The following is a 17,198-nucleotide window of genomic DNA, read 5'->3' on the forward strand; positions in this document are numbered from 1 at the left end:
CCTGCATCCCCCTGGATCCGCCACTGGTATAAAAACGCAAAATCTACAATTAGGAGAGGCGCAGTGAAGGTATCTAAAATCAGCAAAACCTATAACCAGGGGAGAGGTGTATAGTGTAGGTATATAAAACAGGCAAAAACTACAACTGGGTGAGGTGTAGTGAAGGTATACTGGGGCAGATCCAGCAACTTTGAAAAGGACGGATACCAGACGGGGTTCCTCAGAAAAATTGGGGTGCTAGAACATTATTTGCCATTATTTTTCAATTTTATACATGTCTAATAAAAAGGGGAGGCAAACCCCCTACACCTCCCACTGGATCCGCCATTGGTATGTAAACAGGCAAAAGTACAATGCTGAGAGATGCAGTGAAGGTATCTTAAATAGGCAAAACCTACAACCAGGAGAGGGGTGTATAGTGAAGGTATCTAATTAAGCAAAAACTACAACCTGTGGAGGGGTGTATAGTGAAGGTATCTAAACAGGCAAAAACTTCAATCAGGGGAAGGTGTATAGTGAAGATATCTGAAACAGGCAAAGACTACAATAGTGGAGAGGTGTAGTGAAGGTATCTAAAACAGGTAAAACTACAACCAGGGGTGTATAGCGTAGGTACCTAAGCACCCATAAACTGCAACCAGGTGAGGGGTGCAGCGAAGGTATCTAAGAGTAATCAAGGGAACCAAGGTTAAGCGGTAATCAAAAGAAAGTAATCAGGGACAAAGACCAAACAAGGAAACAGACATACACAACAAAGAACATAAAGTAACTGAAATGATACATACAAAGTAACAAAAGCAAATGAGCAACTCGGACTCCACTAAAAACTGGGAGCATGGACCAGGTGCACCGGTAGGGTAAGCGTCCTCTGCTTTTCTAGAAGCACCCACCGAATTGCTCATAAAAAGTCAAGTGCGGGGTAGACAAACGAGGAAAGGAAAACTATGATCCGTTCAATAAATCAGTTTTCATACTGCAGATGTATACACCATAACGATCCAAAAGTTCATGATGGCAACCATAAAATTTCTGTAGTGATGACTTCAATCTTGACTTCTTCAACTTTCAATATAATAGGCAAAAACATAAATCGGGGGAGTGACGAAGTGAAAGTATTCAAAGCAGGCAAAATGCTGTATTGGGGAGGTGTAGTGACGGTGTCTGAAACATGCAAAATTACAATCAATGCAGAGGTGCATCTAAAACAGGCACGGGTAAGTGTAGTGAAAATATATGAAACAGGCAATAGCTACAGTCAGTGGAAAAGTGAAATAAAGGTATCTGAAACAGGCAAAAACCGTAATCAGGGGAGAGATGAGATGAAAGTATCCAATACAGAAAACCCTGACAGTCAAAACAAAGCATAGAATAGACACCCAAAACATGTAATGAAAGAGTAATCAAGGGAACCAAGGTTACAGCGGTAATCAAAAGAAAGTAATCAGGGACAAAGACCAAACAAGGAAACAGACATACACAACAAAGAACATAAAGTAACTGAAATGATACATACAAAGTAACAAAAGCAAATGAGCAACTCGGACTCCACTAAAAACTCGGAGCATGGACCAGGTGCACCGGTAGGGTAAGCGTCCTCTGCTTTTCTAGAAGCACCCACCGAATTGCTCATAAAAAGTCAAGTGCGGGGTAGACAAACGAGGAAAGGAAAACTATGACCCGTTGAATAAATCAGTTTTCATGGTGCAGATGTATACACCATAACGATCCACGAGTTCATGGTGACGACCATAAAACTTCTGTAGTGATGACTTCATTCTTGTAACAACATAACCCAGTTCCAGAAGCCTATTTGTTAGACTTCTAGCGCGATACAAAAAGTCTGCGTAGTTTCGGCGAGCTCTGGCATAACGTATGAGCTGTGATATGAAAACTCCATACGCAGGTGCTGAAGGAATGTTGCCACAGATGAAAGGAAAGTTGAATGAAAAGTCATCATGTTTGTCGTAAACTTTGGTCAATAGTATTCCTTTACCATCGATTTCCAAGTGTAGGTCAAGATATGAGTCTGACTTCACAGTGTCTGTAGTATCCTTTATCTCAAGTTCTTTGGGGTAGATGCAATGTATCAAATCCCCGAAATTAGGATTGTTTAAAGATAATACGTCATGTATACAGCGGAAATTGAGATTAAAGGATCTAACCAAACAACATTCTTTCTTTCGGATCAGATCAGTTATAAATTCAGCCTAATAAGAGTGAAGGAACAGGTCAGCATTTTTCCCATTGGAATGCCGACCGTTTGTTGAAAAACACGTGCACCACACTGGACAAATATGTTGTCGATTAAAAATTCCAGCATTTTGTAAACATCTTATTCTGTATATTTGGAAGATGATTTGGAATTATTTCTTACAAAGTATGAGGAATCTACAACCTACCAAGAACTATATATTTGTATCTAGGTGTACCATCTTTTTTTTGGAAACACAACAATGTATAATGTTTTTAAGTCGGGATTTTAATTCAATATGGGGAATAGAAGTATATAGTGGGATTTGGAAGTTGTCTGGCATTTAAAACAGGCAATACAAGTGTAGGTATCCAAAACATAAAACCTACAATAAGCAGAAAGGTGGACTGTAAGTATTAAAGGCAACAACAGTGATAAAGCATAGTCAAGAAAGAGTCATGGTATTTGGTTCAAAACTGCAATGGGTACATGGACAATTTTCGCTTTTTAATTTTATCAATAAACATAACATTCTTCTTTCCTTTAAAGGCCATTGCGTTGCAGAAGATAGTCTACTTTGTAAGACTACCATATTTATGAACACCTTTGCCATGTGATACTTGGTGGATTTGTACAATTTACTGTAGTTTACACAAGGAAAGCTCAGGTCTTACTGGTGGTTTAAGATCAGTAATTACCATTTATCTTCTTTATTCAGCACGTAAAAACACCGAACTTTTCAAAATTAATTAATATCGCTCTGACACATAATATGTGTAACGTGGGGTAAAACGTATATACAATTCAAACATGGCAGAAAGAACTGACAAACAATGCATATCATATAATATTTGACTATTTTTTTTTACAAAAAGAGCTAGATTATTTTTCTTGTAAACATCAAAATGACAGTAGGTAAGTATTTTTTTAATACTGAATGTAATAGATAGGAATAACTTTGTTCTAAGTTCTGTTACTATACTATTATTACATATTAATAAAGTATGATATTCATCCCCTGTTCCATTCTTACACAAAGTACACAAATTGTGCTCCTCTACCAGCTGACCTTTTCCTACACTCTTATGAGGTTGACTTTATGGCTGATCTGATCCGAAAGAAAGAACATCGCTTGGTTAGATTCTTTAATCTCAGTTTCCGATGTATAGATGACGTACTATCGCTAAACAATCTTAGTTTCGGGGAGTTGATATATTGCATCTACCCCAAAGAACTTTAGATAAAGTATACTACAGACACTGTGATGTCAGCCTCACATCTTAACCTTCACTTAGAAATCGATGGTAAAGGAAAACTATTGACCAAACTTTACGACAAACGTGATGACTTTCCATTCAGAATTGTCAACTTTCCCTTCATTTGTGGCAACATCCCTTCAGCACCTGCGTATGTTGTTTTCATATCACAACTCATACGTTAAGCCAGAGCTTGCCGTAACTACGCAGACTTTTTGTATCGCGCTATGACTCTTACAGTTAGGCTTCTGGAATAAGGTTATATTGCTACAAGATAGAAGTCAGCACTACAGAAGTTTTATGGTCGCCATCATGAACTCGTGAATCGTTATGGTGTATCCATCTGCACCATGAAAACTGATTTTTTTCATCGTGTCATAGTTTTCCTTTTCTCTTTCGTCTACCCCTGACTTGACTTTTTATGAGTGACTCGGTGGGTGTTCCTCAAAAAGCAGAGGACGCTTACCCTACCGGTGCACCTGGTCCATGCCCCCAGTTTTTTTTTTAGTGGAGTCCGAGTTGCTTTACTTTTGTTACTTTGTATGTATTATTTTAGTTACTTTATGTTCTTTGTTGTGTATGCCTGTTTTCCGTGTCTGGTCTTTGTCCCTGGATTACTTTCCTTTGATTTCCGTTAGAACCTTCGTTCCATTGATTACCCTATAATCACAGACTTAGAGTTGGAGAAAAAGTTATAATTAGACAATTACATGTACACCAGCCAAGACATATTTTGTTTTGGAGCCAGCTGCAGCGAGAATTTCCTCGTTGTTCACTGATAACCCATGGGAGGCCTTCAGCTGATATTTGTCAACCTGACATATTTACCATATCCATTCTCTTTGTAATTTAATACTTAATGTATATTCTAAGAAAATGCCTGAATGAAGAAGATGTCTCCGGGTTTTCTTGTTTCACCTTTTTTATCATTAATCCTTATACATTCCATCGGATTTTCCAATATACCCAGCAGTAGACTATATCCCATAGCGTACCCGCAGGATAAAATATCGACGAAAGTTTTGAAATTGTACGGTTGAATGAAGATCGATTTTGTCATCAGCTTCAGAGCTTATCAATATATTTCTTAATGGTGGAATATCACGCAAAACTCGATTAATACAAAACATGTAGATTATAAGAATTTTATCAGAAAAGGTTAGTAATTTACTACAGTTTTTGAAAATTTGAGATTTACACGATTCTGTTAATTCTAAATAACGGCAGCTGCGGTTTACTCTCATTCACCTGTTAATTGTCAGGTGTAAAGTTCTTTCCGTCAGCCATGTTTTTCTTTCTCTGAAATTCTTTAGTTAATGCGACATTGGGTATTGAAATTTCTTTTATGGTTTTCAAAGTAAGAGTTAACAATAAAAATGATTTTTATTATTGAAGTTATATTATATTCCTGAATATTAATACAATCATTTCAGAATTATCACATAGATATAATATTTCGTAACCTGACCAACTTCTAAGGAATTAAATGTTATACCAACTAACTTTCCTTAACAAAAAAAGACTTGTTCCTAGATAGTAAAGCAATTCAAAACCTAAGCCAGGATTTGTTGTTTGTGGCAAAAAAAAAATCAAGCTACAATGAAATTCAATTTTATTGATTGCTACAGTCGGACAAAAATGATTATTTTATATCCTTCCACTTGCAAAGTGGGGGTACATAGTAATAGCAGTGTCCGCCCTTCCCTGCCTCCGTAAAGCAAAAGGGTCCTCCTCTTATCCAATACTCCTCCTACACCACTGAATGGAATTTATTGAAACTTTCAAAAAATCTTTGCTACATATTGTGCAGCTTTGATCCAAGTTAATTTGCACAATAGCAAGTCATTGTATTTGTCATTTATAGGGATGTTACCCGTCTCTTATCCATTACCCCTCCTTACACCACTGAACGGAATTTAATGATACTTTTACAGAATTTTTATTGCATATTACCGTTGTGCATCTCCCTTTTAAAAATTTTGATCCCAATGCTCGGTAGTGTAGTTTTCTTCTGTTATACATAAGACACTGTACCTTTTATGCGTGAGAAAACCAGTTGTGCATGAGAAACGGTGATGATTAAAACATTTGTAGGAGTTGGTCTGTTAGACGTGTAGTTTTTTTTTAAAAAATGCATATGGGACAAAATTATACCAGAAAACATTATTCGTAGGGAAAACCCTTAACGACATAATTGTAAGGCGAGGATATGTACGATTCTTTATGTTTCAAGTAGATTTGATTCGACTCGATTTCTCGGGATGAAAAGGCCTGACAGAAAATATACATTCGACTTACACAAATGTAATACGCCGTCAAAAACAATGCAAGAGTATTTCCCGGTATACACCAGTATCTGAAAATTAGCGTGATGTAAGTGGCATGATAGTTAAACTTTAAAAAAAGATTTATAAGTCTAAATAATGTTATTGTTCCAATAACTGCCCTAATGAGGGGAATATGACATAAATTTTGTGCAACAGAATATACATGTAAGCATATATTTTTGTTCTCAACTCTAGTCATGCTGTACCCTATTTGATGGACAGGATCAGATACTCATTACAAGTAAAATTCATGTGCATATGTATGCCCAATAGTTTTGATTTGTTGTTTTTTTTTGTTTTTTTTTGCCAAAAACAAATGCACACAAGAAGGACAATTTATAAGTTTTTGTCGGTACTCCGTAAGTCATAAATACAAATAGGATCAAGTTAATTTTGTCATGAGCACTTTAAAAGCTCATTTGTCATCATTATCAAAGTTTTTTCGCTCAAAGTTTGCGAATGATTTTTGATGGTGACAAGACTCAAAGGAAAAAAATGATCAAAAACATTTGAAAAGGATTTTGTTGGAATAGAATCATTTCATATATTTCTCTTTAAAAATACTTAGATGGACTGTAATGGGAATTAACAAACCGGAGTTGAGTTTTATGAATGATGTAGTTATGTTAACAAAACAAAAAAACGAGAAGCTATATAAACAAACTAACACAATGTGTCAAATGATACAATTAAGAATACTGTAAACCAATTTAATTTCGCGATTCAGTTAATTATAATGGGTATAAATGTGTTATATAATATAGGGACTTTTTTACAGCTATTTATTTTCGCAGTTTTTTTTCCTTCTTCGCAAAATAAGCAAAATAAGCGGAAATTAATCGCTCGCGAAAATAAGTTGGTTTACATAAGGTGGACATTGTGGAATATGATCAGTATTTTATTATCCTTTCCCTTGCTTTTTCCGTGATCTCTGATTTTCCTCTAAAAGGCACTTTTGTAGCAATTTTACTATGAGTGAATATTCAATTTCTGCGAAGTTTGACAAGTCATTAGAACAAAAATTTGACCAATGACGCAGACATTTTGATTGAATGCAAATGAGAGTGCCAACAGGACTTTACATAATATGATAACTGACTTATGACGACATTGTAGTTCCATTAACCCCTGGTCAAGTTCGCCATCAAGAGTGTTTATTTAGCGTCAAGTCCTAAATAAACTTGAAATACCTGAATCTTGTTAAATGTTAAAGCTTAAATGACTGCCAATCCAATAGAAACATTATGTCTGGAATAGAAAACTCGTCAATAATTCATTGATTTCCCCCGGAATTCTTCGTTTACAATTTAAATGTTTAAAGTGCAGTGACATTTTGTAAAAACGATTTCAGTCATGGCTCTTCCGATTTTCTTATTGGGTTGATGAAGTGATTTCCGGTTTGAACATTACTCGAAGCAATGAGCCACGGCCGATACCGATTCTATAATCGGTGTTACTAGTTTTGTGGTAAATTGTAATTAAGTACTAAACCATATAAAATTTCGACACTGCAGATGCAGGTGGAGGTGATTCATGGTGAAAAACTAGAGTTCTTTCAGTATACGAATTTGTATTTTAAGGGGAAAAAAATCAATCAAACAAGAACGGTAACTCTTCCAAAGTGCAATTTTCATGGACAACCTACTGTATATTTTTATCTCAAACGTGTTACGACCAAAGGATTAACTAAAACTAGTTATGCGGTCTGTTACTGTTTCCAAATAAGACACAAATGTGAATTTGATGGGTTTTTTTTACATGCATGAATCACCTGCCTAAGATTTATAAAGACTTCTAGTTAAACTAGTTAAACATATTTTACATTTGAATTGATTATTCTACGAGGTAGTGATATTATTTTAAGTACTTTATAACTATTTGTATATATATCTACTTGGAAAAATAAATACATTGATCAGACTATGGTGCCTCACTCTCCGTCAACAGTTAGCATACAGTGTATAGAAGCTAAATCACTGCACTACTTTATTGTTTAAGTTCCAGGGTGGAAATCAGAACACAGAGAGTCTTTCTATTAAAGTGTATTCAATGCAAAAACGTTTGAGTCGAGCAGCCTGTTGCGTAGACCTCTCCAATTTAAAAAAATGTAAAAATACTATTTAAAATTCATCATTACATAAAATTTACTTTCACTGCGACACGCAATTTTGTACATATAGCTAACTGATTGCAGAATTCACATACGCTACGATGAATAAATTCAAGGGCCAGGGAATTTATACCAACAAAAACAATTCCCATACGTGATAAAGATAAACCTTGGTTTAATTGCACTGTCAAAAAAGAAATTAGAATTCGTGATCGATTGAGGAAAAAAGTCTTGAAGCATAAACTGGATCAAGACATAAAAATATAAACATCAACGTAATAAGGTTAATAATATGAAGAAGAATACAAAGGAAAAGTTTGAAAGTAATTTAGATAATATGCTTCTAGAAAACTCTCCTAACTCTAAAACCTACTGGAAAATCATGAAAAGTCTACTGAGGTCCAGTAAAGCAAACAGCTGTATTCCACCTCTTCGTAACATAATAAACGATTCTGGTATTAATGAAGTAGCATATGATGATAATGATAAGTGCGAACTATTGAATAATTATTTCAGTTCAATTTCAAACTTATATGAACAGGATGTTCATCTTCCAGACCTCCGGTTGAAAACCGAAATTTCGATCAGTGATATCGTAATATAGCGAACAGGAGATCATTGATGTCATACAAATTTTAGATGCTAATAAAGCATCTAGACCTGACAAAATTAGTCATAAAATGTTAAAGATCTCACCCCAAAAATTGGCTGTTCCTCTTCAAATTATCTTCAACAATTCTTTAAAACAAAGTATGTATCCTTCTAATTGGAAAGTTGCCTTTGTTACTGCCATTTTCAAAAAGGGAGACAAATTTATCCCCTCAAACTATCGCCCAATATCGCTTATAAGTTGTGTGGGTAAAATTATGGAAAGAATAGTTAATAAACATGATTACAACCACCTCGTCAGTAATAGTTCAATCTATGAATATCAATCAGGGTTTCTACCGCAACACTCAACTGTGCATCAGCTATTAGAATTGTACAACACAGTACTGAACTCAATGGAGAAAAAAGAATACAGCTGTTTCGTCTTCTGTGACTTTTCTAAAGCTTTCGACAAGGTCTGGCATCGTGGTCTTTTGTGTAAATTAAAATCGTATGGTATTAAAAGAAAGTTGTTAAACTGGTTGGAAAATTATCTTTCATGTAGAAAGCAAAAAGTAGTGAACATAAAAATGATATCGTGGACAAATTATCTATTCTAACTAGAATGTTTGCAGATGATACGTCTTTGGGTTACTCTAATTCCAGTCTTGGAGACATAAAAAAATGTAATTAATTACGATTTAAGAGAATTGAATGATTGGTCCTCTAAATGGCTGATGTCATTTAACCCAGATAAAACTGAGATCATGTTGTTTTCTAATAATGAATTACAGGAGCCTTTTACTGTCTCATTCGATGGGGTGCAAATACAAAATACAGCTAATCATAAGCATCTTGGAGTAACATTCTCTGATAATGATAAATGGAATACTCACATCGATAACCTTATTCTAAGTGTATCCAAACACTTGTGTGTACTGCGAAAATTAAAATTTAGATTAGGTAGAAAAAATTTCGATAAGTTATATCTTGTCTTTATAAGCCCCATCTTAGAATATGCCAGTGAGGTCTGGGATAATTGTGGTATCGCGTACTCTAACAAGCTGGAAAAATTGCAATTAGAAGCAGCGAGGATAGTAACAGGTCTTCAAGTATTTACGAAATGTAGCTATTTATACGAAGTAACAGGTTGGGAAAAATTGTCTGAAAGGCGAAAAAAAAGAAAATTACAAATGTTTTACCATATACAAAATGGCAATGCTCCAGGCTATCTCCGCGAACTTGTCTCTCCTCCTGTTCAGAGTACAACAGTCTATCCGCTACGAAATGGATCGGATATTATATTACCCTTCTGTAGATTATTATTAACTAGTAAATCATTCATACCATCTGTTATAAGAGAATGGAACAATTTAAGTGAAGACGTGCGAAATGTGAATTCAATATCAAGATTCAAACGTGCAATCCGAAGCAAAAACACCTTGCATAAACTAGACATTCCCCAATATTTTAATTATGGTCCTCGTAAATTAAATATCTGTTTGACCCAGCTACGATGTCCTGCGTCTTTCCTTAACTACGATTTACACAGAGTCCATATTGTAGCTGATCCTGCGTGTAGTTGCGGTGCTCCAATTGAAAGTGTTTACCATTTTTTTTGGCCAAAAATATACAGGAAACCGTATTACACTATTCGAGAGTTTACGCTTAATCCCTTTAAGAATGGATGTTTCACTGGTTACCAGGGGCAGTACTGACTTAACGAACGAAGAAAATATACTTATTTTTGATAGTGTCTTCATATTTATTAAAAGGTCAAAAAGATTTTTGACCTAATATTATTATGGATGTAAAACCAGTGTCACACAAGAACAGCGCATCCACCCTTCCACTTTATGTTTCTCTTAAGTTTTGTACATATATTTCTAATACTTTGGTGGGTTTTTTTTTAAATTATTTTTTCATTGTACTGTTGTTTTTCCTTTTCCTTTTCTTTGTTCTTCATTGTCTTGTAAAATCTAATCAAGAATTGTCTTTATTAATATTCATAATTATTTTATGTGTGCCCTCAATGTAATAACGTTCTTATATATGCATTGTATATTATTGATGGGAGAAGACTTCATAAGTTGGTAAAACTTGTGTCCTATCCCTTTTGTAGACTTAACAAATAAAATTGTTGTAAACTAATAAATTCAAGCATACCAAGTGCCCTGTTTTCACTTCGTCGTGGACTCTTATAACAGAAACTATAGTAATACAACGCATGGGATTAGTTGCAGAATGATATGTAGGCTTGTGGACTATACCACTCGTATTGATTTTGAACAAAAAATCGTGATGAATTTATTTTGATGAACTTCATATTTAATTGGATAATACATACTGAAAAGAACAGTCTTGTACTTATACTTATGCCCTTCCAATTTACCGATTTTACGCAGCTTTGGTCTATATTATAGTTTTTGTTCAACCGACTCGGGTGTGAAAAGGGTAATCAAGGGAACCGAGATTCGAGCGGTGATCAAAACAATAGATTCCAAGGATAAATTAAGACGAGAGAGTGAAAATAAAATAGACGTACACAACAAAGAACAAAAACTAATCAAAATAACACGTACAAAGAAACAAAAATAAATGAGCAACAAGGACTCCACTAAAAAAAATAGGAAAATGGACCAGGTACACCGGTAGGGTAGACGTCCTCTGCTTTACTACAAACACCCACTGAGTTGCTCATAAAAGTCTCGTCTGGGGTAGACGAAAAAGAAAAGAAAAACTAAGACACGGTGAACAAATCGGTTATCATGGTTCAGATAGATATACCGTAACGATCCACGAGTTCATGGCGACGACTATGAAACTTTTGTAATGATGACTTTAATATTGAAAAGTTAGGTGCTGCATCAAGTCGCATTGGTAGAGCATTTGGTTCTATGTAGTCAATGTTTATTTATACAATGGTTGCTTATGTAAACTACATTATCATATTAAATTTACTACACAAGGGACGGTGATGTTATCCGAGAAGACAATGTCTCGAGCTTACAGGCGAGGGCAGTAGTCAATATTGAAGGTTATATAATTTCCGAGGCCTGGGGTAGTAAATTTATCGATAATGCCTTGTGCATAAAGTAATGCGTTTATGGAAGCGGTGTAGTAATGCCCCGGGCATTATTGTGTGGTAATGCCTTCTTGACAAATGAATATCACATGAACATCTAACCAATAAGAGTATCTTCTATATTAACGCCAGTTCTTTCAGTTCATGTGCCATGTGATCACATGTATACCAAATCAAATATTGGATAATTTTAAAATTAAAACTTTTTACTTTTTAATATTTAATGACTTGTATGTTTCATCAATGTTAGTATACGCGTATTAATAGAATTTTAGTATTACACGAATGTAAGACTGCACAGAATCGGTTATTTGACAAACAAACGCCTTTTTTACATGTTATACGTTGTATCACACCCGATTGAAAAATAATGTATAATTTTGGGTATGTTTTTGTAAACCATTTGCTGTTGCCTAGGAATTATGAATAATGAATCTTTATTGTTATTACTTGTTATGAATCGTGATATAAACTCATCAATAATGCAATGTCGTTTATTTACTAAATGAAAGTGTGAGATTTCACTAATCTAAATTTTCAATTTCAGCACATAAAGAACAATGCTGCCTTTCGTGTCGTGGTCGATGATTATTAATTTTTTCCTCTCCCCAGCAACCGGTAAGATTGATTTACTATAAGTTACTATCGTGAATTGATGTATGCATCAATCACAATGTATATACTAGTATATATAAAAACACCGAAGCGTAAAAAATGAGATAATTCAGAAACTTAAAAATCAAAGTACACGGCTTAAGCGTGAAAACAGGAAACAGACAATCTATATACACAATGTAGAATTAAATACAAGTCATATAAACAGTGAAGACAATGAAACAGCTAAGAAACAACAACAAAAACAAAACAAAACAAAACGAAAATAGAGTCTTGAATGCTCAGAATTAAATTAAAAAAACACACACAACCCCCCCCCCCCCAAAAAAAAAAAAACAAAAACGAAAAAAAAACAGTGCACTGTAAAAAGAGTTAAGAATATGATAATAATTAAGAAAATAAATCCTATTCACAAAGAACTAGCCAAAAACTAGGATAGAATTCAATACGGAGGAATCATACATCATGTCTTAAAACTGGCTTTAATAAAGTGGTCAGACAGCGAAAAAAAACCCACTGTCCTCGATAAGTAAAACGAAGTTTAAAAAATCGCCTCTGTGGCATGTACTAATAATGTACATACTTTTCCGTCTCTCGCGTTTCTTGTAAACAGTAAGGACTATGACGACTTACCTTGTTAAACACTCATATTTATTATTTCAGCGGATCCCCTGTTATATCGGGACGGTTGGTCCATGAGACGACTTTTGAATTCAACAGACATTGAACCAGAGAAATCTGTATTTGAAAAGATCAAGGAGTTTTATGATGATCCGAATAATTTGGCCATGTACGGGGTTCTCCCCCTTATTGTCCTCGTGTACGGAGGGTTCTGTGTTATCTATTGCGTGTGTAAGGGATATGATGATTGTAAGAAAAAAAAGAACAAGAAGTCAAAGAAAAGACTTCTGAGAGATGATGATAACGATGAACTGCTTTCCTCAAGCTCAAACGAAAACAATAACAATATGAAAAACGACAGCGTTGACACTCGGAACAATCCGGACCGCAGCGTGACACGTGCAGCAATGGCGGGTGCTGTTGCTAAAAACAGTACACAACCAAGGAAACAAGCGACTTCTACATCAGATGTTAAACTTGCAGTTGAACGGGAGAACTCGACCCCGTTGCCGTGGGCTATCCCGGACGACGATGCTTTGTACCCGACAAAAGAAAAAGCGCCACCTCCTGCACCTGTGCAAGAACCCAAACTAAATCTAAAACCTTTACCAGTAAAACAGCCAGACAATCGTTACAAACCACCGAACCGGAAACCGCACCCTGATATGCACATGCCGCCTAGTCCGCCTCCCCCGTATGATTTCGGACGACGGGATTCCGTTGAAGAAATATCAATGAATCCGCGACGAGTGAATGCCGTCTCGAACAGGTCTAACGATCCTAGAAAGGCAATGAACGCCATGGAACAATACGCTTTGGCAAGACAAGCTGCTCAACTGTTACGTGTGGAGAACGGGCAATCAGGACAACCGGGCATGAAAAAACCAAAGCGCCTCGTTTTCGTCGCAGAATGATATATGAAAGTACTTGTGAAATTTACATCAGTTATACTTGTAATTATTGTTAGTGAAAACACACTAGTTTTCTTCTAAAAACTGATATTTCATACTGAAAATACTTTTCACGCGACTGTGAAAATCAGCTTTTCCCTAAAATGTTCGCCTTTAGAAAAGCTCAATAGATAAATGCTGCTGAATTTTGTAAGGATTTTACATGTATTCATTGTAGTTTGTTTCTGATGCAAGGGGAGTGCAGTAAAATTCTGTTATCGAGAATTTTGTTGCGTGAAATAGATGAGAAACTCTTGTGGGATTTTTATTAGGACTTAAAGGACAAGCACAATTAGAAATCATTCTTCATATGAAGCCATATTTCTTCGTGTACTATGTTTGTTTTCCACGTCTTAAAATATCTTTTTCAAATCTTATTTGATAGACAGAGTTAGAATGAAAATTCACACCCCTTGTGGAAACGTTTTAACAAAGGGCGGTCACATATAAAATCTAAAGTGGTGTTTTTTGTCTGAAAAACGGGATCGTAATTTGGGGTTCACAATCTAGCTTTTAAAAAAAGTAGTACATTGCTTTCGTGTTTGTCGATCATTGAAATATATTTTTGAATGTTATATTTTTGTATTCTATATTTTAGGTAGTTGAACTTTTTATATACTTTTCTATTTGTATTTTTCATGTGTTTACTTAATGTCTGTTTAAACATTGTTCCGTCCAGATTGATGCATCGCTTTAGCTCTCACTTACCGCTTCTAACGTTTTAATTACTTTACATGTTAAAATAGTAATTTTCAGTTTCACTGTGGATTCCCGGGACAAAAAAACATCTGCATACCACTGCAAAGCTTGGAAAATAAGGTTTTTAAGATCATTATACTTATGATACGATGATCATTGGAGTTTTTCACAAAATTTACTTCAATAAATAATACTGAAAATCCACATTTTTACTTTTTCTGCTAACAGAATGGAGGCAAATAAATCATGTATGTTAAATATTCATACACTTTTGTAGTAAATTGAAAATGTGATTTTAAAGTACTCTCAGCTTTATTTTGACTCCTTTGATCATTATGCACTAATACGATGTATAGATTCAGTATGTTTTGGCTCTGCGTGGCCAATTGACCTAGAAGTGGTAAGTGTGACCTAGAAGTGGTAAGTGTGACCTAGAAGTGGTAAGTGTGACCTAATACATTTGTAATCTGTTTCATTGGTATCTTCTGTTTCTTGCTTTTCCGATCTGTGTGCACTCATTCATCTTTACTGTTTTTTTAGGTAGAAGTCTTTAAAAAATCAGACAGTATATGATTCATGTATGTCAAAAACTTACATCACTTTTATTTCAGTTACAGACTCATTATTATGCAGTCATAGTTCTACTTTTGAGATAAAAGTTATATAGATTGTCTTTTCAAGAGTTACCGTACTTTGGTTGATTTAAGTGAAAGATGAATGCATGGCTTTCTCAGCATGCAAAGGGACTGTAATTACATAAAAAGATGATGTGTGTAGAAGGAAAAGGTCATTTTGTTCGGTGGGTTTTCTGCAACATAAATCATCTTTACCATTGATACTGTCTGAATCTTACATGGATCGATACTTGAATGTTCATTTTACATCTTCATATTAATACAGTCTCCTTGAAAGATGAAATAGTTACTCCCTAAACGACAGTAGAAAGGTTTGTGAAAAAGCACTTATTTTCTTCGTATCAGCTTGCTTTATTGTTATGTGACTTGTTATAATATAGATTGTATTGTTTTCCATTTTTGAATCTAATAAACGACTGTGATGTTTAACTGTATGTTATAGTTTGTTTTATTGGCACCGGTCGATATCTCGAGTAAGTGTTCCATAAAACACGATATCGCATACACTGAGCTACAATAATTCTCTTGAAAAACGTTATAAAATACAAAGCATCATAAAGTATAGCTGGACTACAGTCGTTTCATGCATCTGAGAAGTATCTTCAAAACATTTTTTTAAGCATCGGTCTTTCAACAAACAAACAAAAAAAGATTTGTCGTCAAAGGGGAGGCAAGAGAACAGGATTTGAACGGTAATGAAGAGGAACATAATCCGTGGATTACGGCAAGACAAAGAAAATAGATACACAGAACCAAAGAACATGAAATAACCATAATAGCAAATTGAAACAGAAGTCAATGAGCAACCCGGCCTCCAATAAAATCTGGGGGCGTGGACGATGTGCACCGGTAGTTTAAGGATTGACTTAATCGATTTTTTTTTTTCAATAAATCGATATCAATGCAACAAGCAAATTATTTTAAAACCAGAAAATCTGGTTTTGATCTATTGGTTACTTTTTATGTATCCTCCCTTATCCTAACCCGAATAACACAAATGACACGAGACGATGAAATACAGACCGTCAGACGAAGATGTAAATTTCCTTTAACTTGTCATAAACAACATATTGTGCCTCAATCTGGAACTCTTTGCCAAATATTCAAACTACATTATGTAAGTTGTTATTTTAAACCTAAATGGCGAGAACACAAAAACATGCGAAGCTCAATATGTCCGTAAAGTTAGTAACCTGAACACTTTATATCAAGTATGGGCACAACATTCAAGCTTGATCCACACCTTACTTGAGTTTTGAATAATATTTGATTCGATTGGCATAAGTTCCTGAGACATAATGAAATTGTTCAAAGAACCCCAAAAGCTTTAATTACATATTTTAAATAAGCTATTCTAAATTTATGCCTTCGAATTTGCTTGTTTTGTAATCCATTTCTAAGCTGGATGTAGAAATAAAAAACGGAAAAATTATAGGGAAGCTTACAGAAGATGACCACAGACAGACAGAAGGGGTGTACTTTGTTGCCACCCTACATCTCACTTGGCGTAATGTGCATCAAGTAGAGGGGCGTACTTTGTTGCCACCCTACATCTCACTTGGCGTAATGTGCATCAAGTAGAGGGGCGTACTTTGTTGCCACCTTACACCTCACTTGGCGTAATGTGCATCAAGTAGAGGGGCGTACTTTGTTGCCACCTTACACCTCACTTGGCGTAATGTGCATCAAGTAAGCCATTTATTTATACAATAGTTAAAATAAACAATGTTATCTTTTTTACCATAAATATGTAATAAGTTATTAACACATGCAGTGATCTTAGACAGGAACTTCGAAACTTGAGAATCTCAATTTCATGTTAAAGCATTTTAATCAGAAATTATGCAAAAACCACGACACTTTTTGAAAACATATTCGGTATTAGAAATTTGAGTGTTTTTGTTAATGAAATATATGGCAGATATTTTAATGCTGACAATTGAAAAAAAAAAGTTTGTATAAAGGATAAAGCTCGAGTTAGTATATTTTATGATAAAATGCCAAGGACTTTATTTACCCATCGTTCGTGAATGGTGAGTAAAAAGAACGGGGAAACCTACTTCGGAAGGATAACCTTGATGTTCGTAATATAATAGCATGATTTGTAAACATGCTCAACGC

At 34.9% G+C, this 17,198-nt stretch overlaps 1 protein-coding gene across 1 annotated transcript; it reads left to right on the plus strand.

Annotated features, from left to right (window-relative positions):
• Window positions 1-4,472: 4,472 nt before the first annotated feature.
• LOC148626373 (uncharacterized) lies at window positions 4,473-15,511 on the plus strand. The gene is made up of 3 exons (XM_088570310.1): window positions 4,473-4,605; window positions 12,105-12,175; window positions 12,836-15,511. Exons 2-3 carry the CDS (start codon window positions 12,118-12,120, stop codon window positions 13,705-13,707), a joined length of 930 nt encoding a protein of 309 aa, XP_088426436.1. The 5' UTR covers window positions 4,473-4,605; window positions 12,105-12,117; the 3' UTR covers window positions 13,708-15,511.
• The last annotated feature ends 1,687 nt before the right edge of the window (window positions 15,512-17,198 follow it).

The sequence above is a fragment of the Perna viridis genome, chromosome 2, assembly GCF_037379345.1.
Source record: "Perna viridis isolate PV_CMFRI_1.1 ecotype Kerala chromosome 2, ASM3737934v1, whole genome shotgun sequence".
NCBI lineage: Eukaryota > Metazoa > Mollusca > Bivalvia > Mytilida > Mytilidae > Perna > Perna viridis.